The sequence below is a fragment of the Chinchilla lanigera genome, unplaced genomic scaffold (genome assembly GCF_000276665.1).
Source record: "Chinchilla lanigera isolate Chin_1 unplaced genomic scaffold, ChiLan1.0 scaffold00021, whole genome shotgun sequence".
Lineage (NCBI taxonomy): Eukaryota > Metazoa > Chordata > Mammalia > Rodentia > Chinchillidae > Chinchilla > Chinchilla lanigera.
In genome coordinates this window covers 20843590-20845529 of record NW_004955422.1, presented here as the reverse complement: position 1 = coordinate 20845529, position 1940 = coordinate 20843590, and the positions used below count along the sequence as shown (strand labels likewise).

Below are 1940 nucleotides of genomic sequence, written 5' to 3'. Positions count from 1 at the left end.
GAACTCGCAACGATCCTCCTGCCTCAGCCTCCCATGTGCTAGGATTACAGGCATGCACCACCACTCTGGGCTAGGTTTGCTTTTCTTGATGTCTGCTCTGGACAAACCTGGATGGAGGCCTATGGAGAGAGCAGGGGGCTGGCAGTGGGGGGGGGGCTTCAATGAGGGGAGAGGGCAGGTGTCTGTGCTTCTTGATGCTCTGGCTGTCTTGAGAGGTCAGGCAGTCTAAGGGTAAGTCTGCATCGCCCAGACAAGGCATCTGAGGATAGAGTCCTTGTGGGTAGATGTTATCAGGATGGGCCCTGGGAAGGGACATGGAAAGAGAGATAAGGAGAGTCCTGCCCCATCCCAGCTGCACCCTGACAGAGACCCTGGTAACCCGGCCCTGCACAGCCGCTTTGTAGAGCTGAATGAGGCTTACCATGTGCTTAGCCATGAGCAGAGCCGCCGAAGCTACAACAGCCAGCTCCATTCAGCCAGCCACCCGAAATCATCAGGGACCACAGCCTACCCCAAGTCTGCCAGACAAACACACAGGTACAGCAGTCCTGTCCCTGCTTGCTGCTACCTCCAAGTCTCCGGGAGAGCCTCATCTCCACATGGTCCCCTCTGCTTCCCAGCAGCTCCTGGGCACCCCCCAACGAACAATACTGGGCCCAGTTTCATGGTGTGAGGCCACAGGGGCCTGAATCACGGCGGCAGCAGCGGAAACACAATCATCGGGTGCTGGGGTACTGCCTCTTGCTCATGCTTGCAGGCATGGGCCTGCACTACGTTGCCTTCAGGTGCATCCATGTCCTCCCCAGGGTGGTGGCAGAGGCAGGAGGGTGGGGAAAGCCCAGTGTGGTCAGCCAGCCAGCCACGGCATGCTACAACCTGCAAACGGTGTCTCTCTCAAGCTAGGATTGCATGACCTTAGCATTTGAAGCCACTCTGGGTAAAAGCGGTACTGCAAGGAGGACTAATGTTGGCATTTTCAGCTTTTCATAATTCGAATTAAATCTTTGGTGCTGGCTGCCAGGTGGGCTGCAGCCAAGTAACATCATGCAAAGAAGCAAATGCATTGTAACTTGAGCCTCCCCAGTGACACTCCTCATGTGGCTGCTGGTGCCCCCTGCCACTCTCATCCATACCATGATACGGATTAGGAAATCCAGCAAAAATAGGAAGAAGCCAGCACTCAATGCCAGCAGCCTGCCCAATTAAGTGACAGAGACAGAAGCAGGATGCTTTCTGGCCTTAGGGGCTGCACCCCCATGCCAGAGCTGCTTCCCTCCCTTCAGCAGGACAGCCAAGGACTTGGGGTGCTCCTGGACCCTAGGAGGTCCAGGTTACTCCGTGCTCCTCTTCTCACCGGTCACACACAGACAGATCTAGGTCCCTGCAGATGGAAACCTGGGAGAGACCCTGGAGCAGGGTAGAGGAGGGGAGCACTTGAGGGACAACAGGGACTGCGGGGACTAAAGTTCACGCTTGTGGGCAACCCCCTTGCAGGAAACTGGAGGAGATGCACCGCAGCTTCATGGATGAAAAGGACCGGATCATCACCGCCATCTACAACGATACACGGGCGCGGGCCAGGTCTGTCCCCACTCTGTCCCGCCCCTGCCAGTATTGGCACCACCCTCCAGAGTCCCTGGCCCGACCGCTCTGGTGCTTTCTCCTCCAGGGCCAACCGAGCGAGGCTCCTACAGGAGCGGCACCCGGGGCTGCAGCCGCCGCCTTCCGGGGCTTCCCCAGGCTCCGGACTTGTGCCCCCTAGCGCCGGCCCCTGAGGGGCTCTACAGGCCCGCAGGGCATTCGAGCCTCGCTGAGGCCCCGGACTGTGCAATAAAGCGGTTCTCAGAGCTTCCCCTGTCCCGCTCTCTCCTTCGGGCCCCACGCCCGCGCCCCAGCCATCGGCGCCGCCACCCGGGAGCCCGGCCCCCTGGGCGGTGCGT

The 1940-nt window shown here is 59.4% G+C and overlaps 1 protein-coding gene across 3 annotated transcripts in view; it reads left to right on the top strand.

Moving 5' to 3' along the window:
* Dnajc4 (DnaJ (Hsp40) homolog, subfamily C, member 4) overlaps positions 1–1851 on the top strand; it is a gene marked incomplete in the record, with an annotated part of 4742 nt that extends 2891 nt beyond the window's left edge. For 2 of the 3 annotated variants that reach the window (XM_013513960.1, XM_005384636.2), the window contains 4 exon segments: positions 353–537; positions 621–785; positions 1495–1581; positions 1670–1851. In XM_013513960.1, the coding sequence (XP_013369414.1) occupies positions 353–537; positions 621–785; positions 1495–1581; positions 1670–1775 (543 nt within the window). 3 annotated transcript variants of the gene reach the window in all.
* Between the last annotated feature and the right edge of the window lie 89 nt (positions 1852–1940).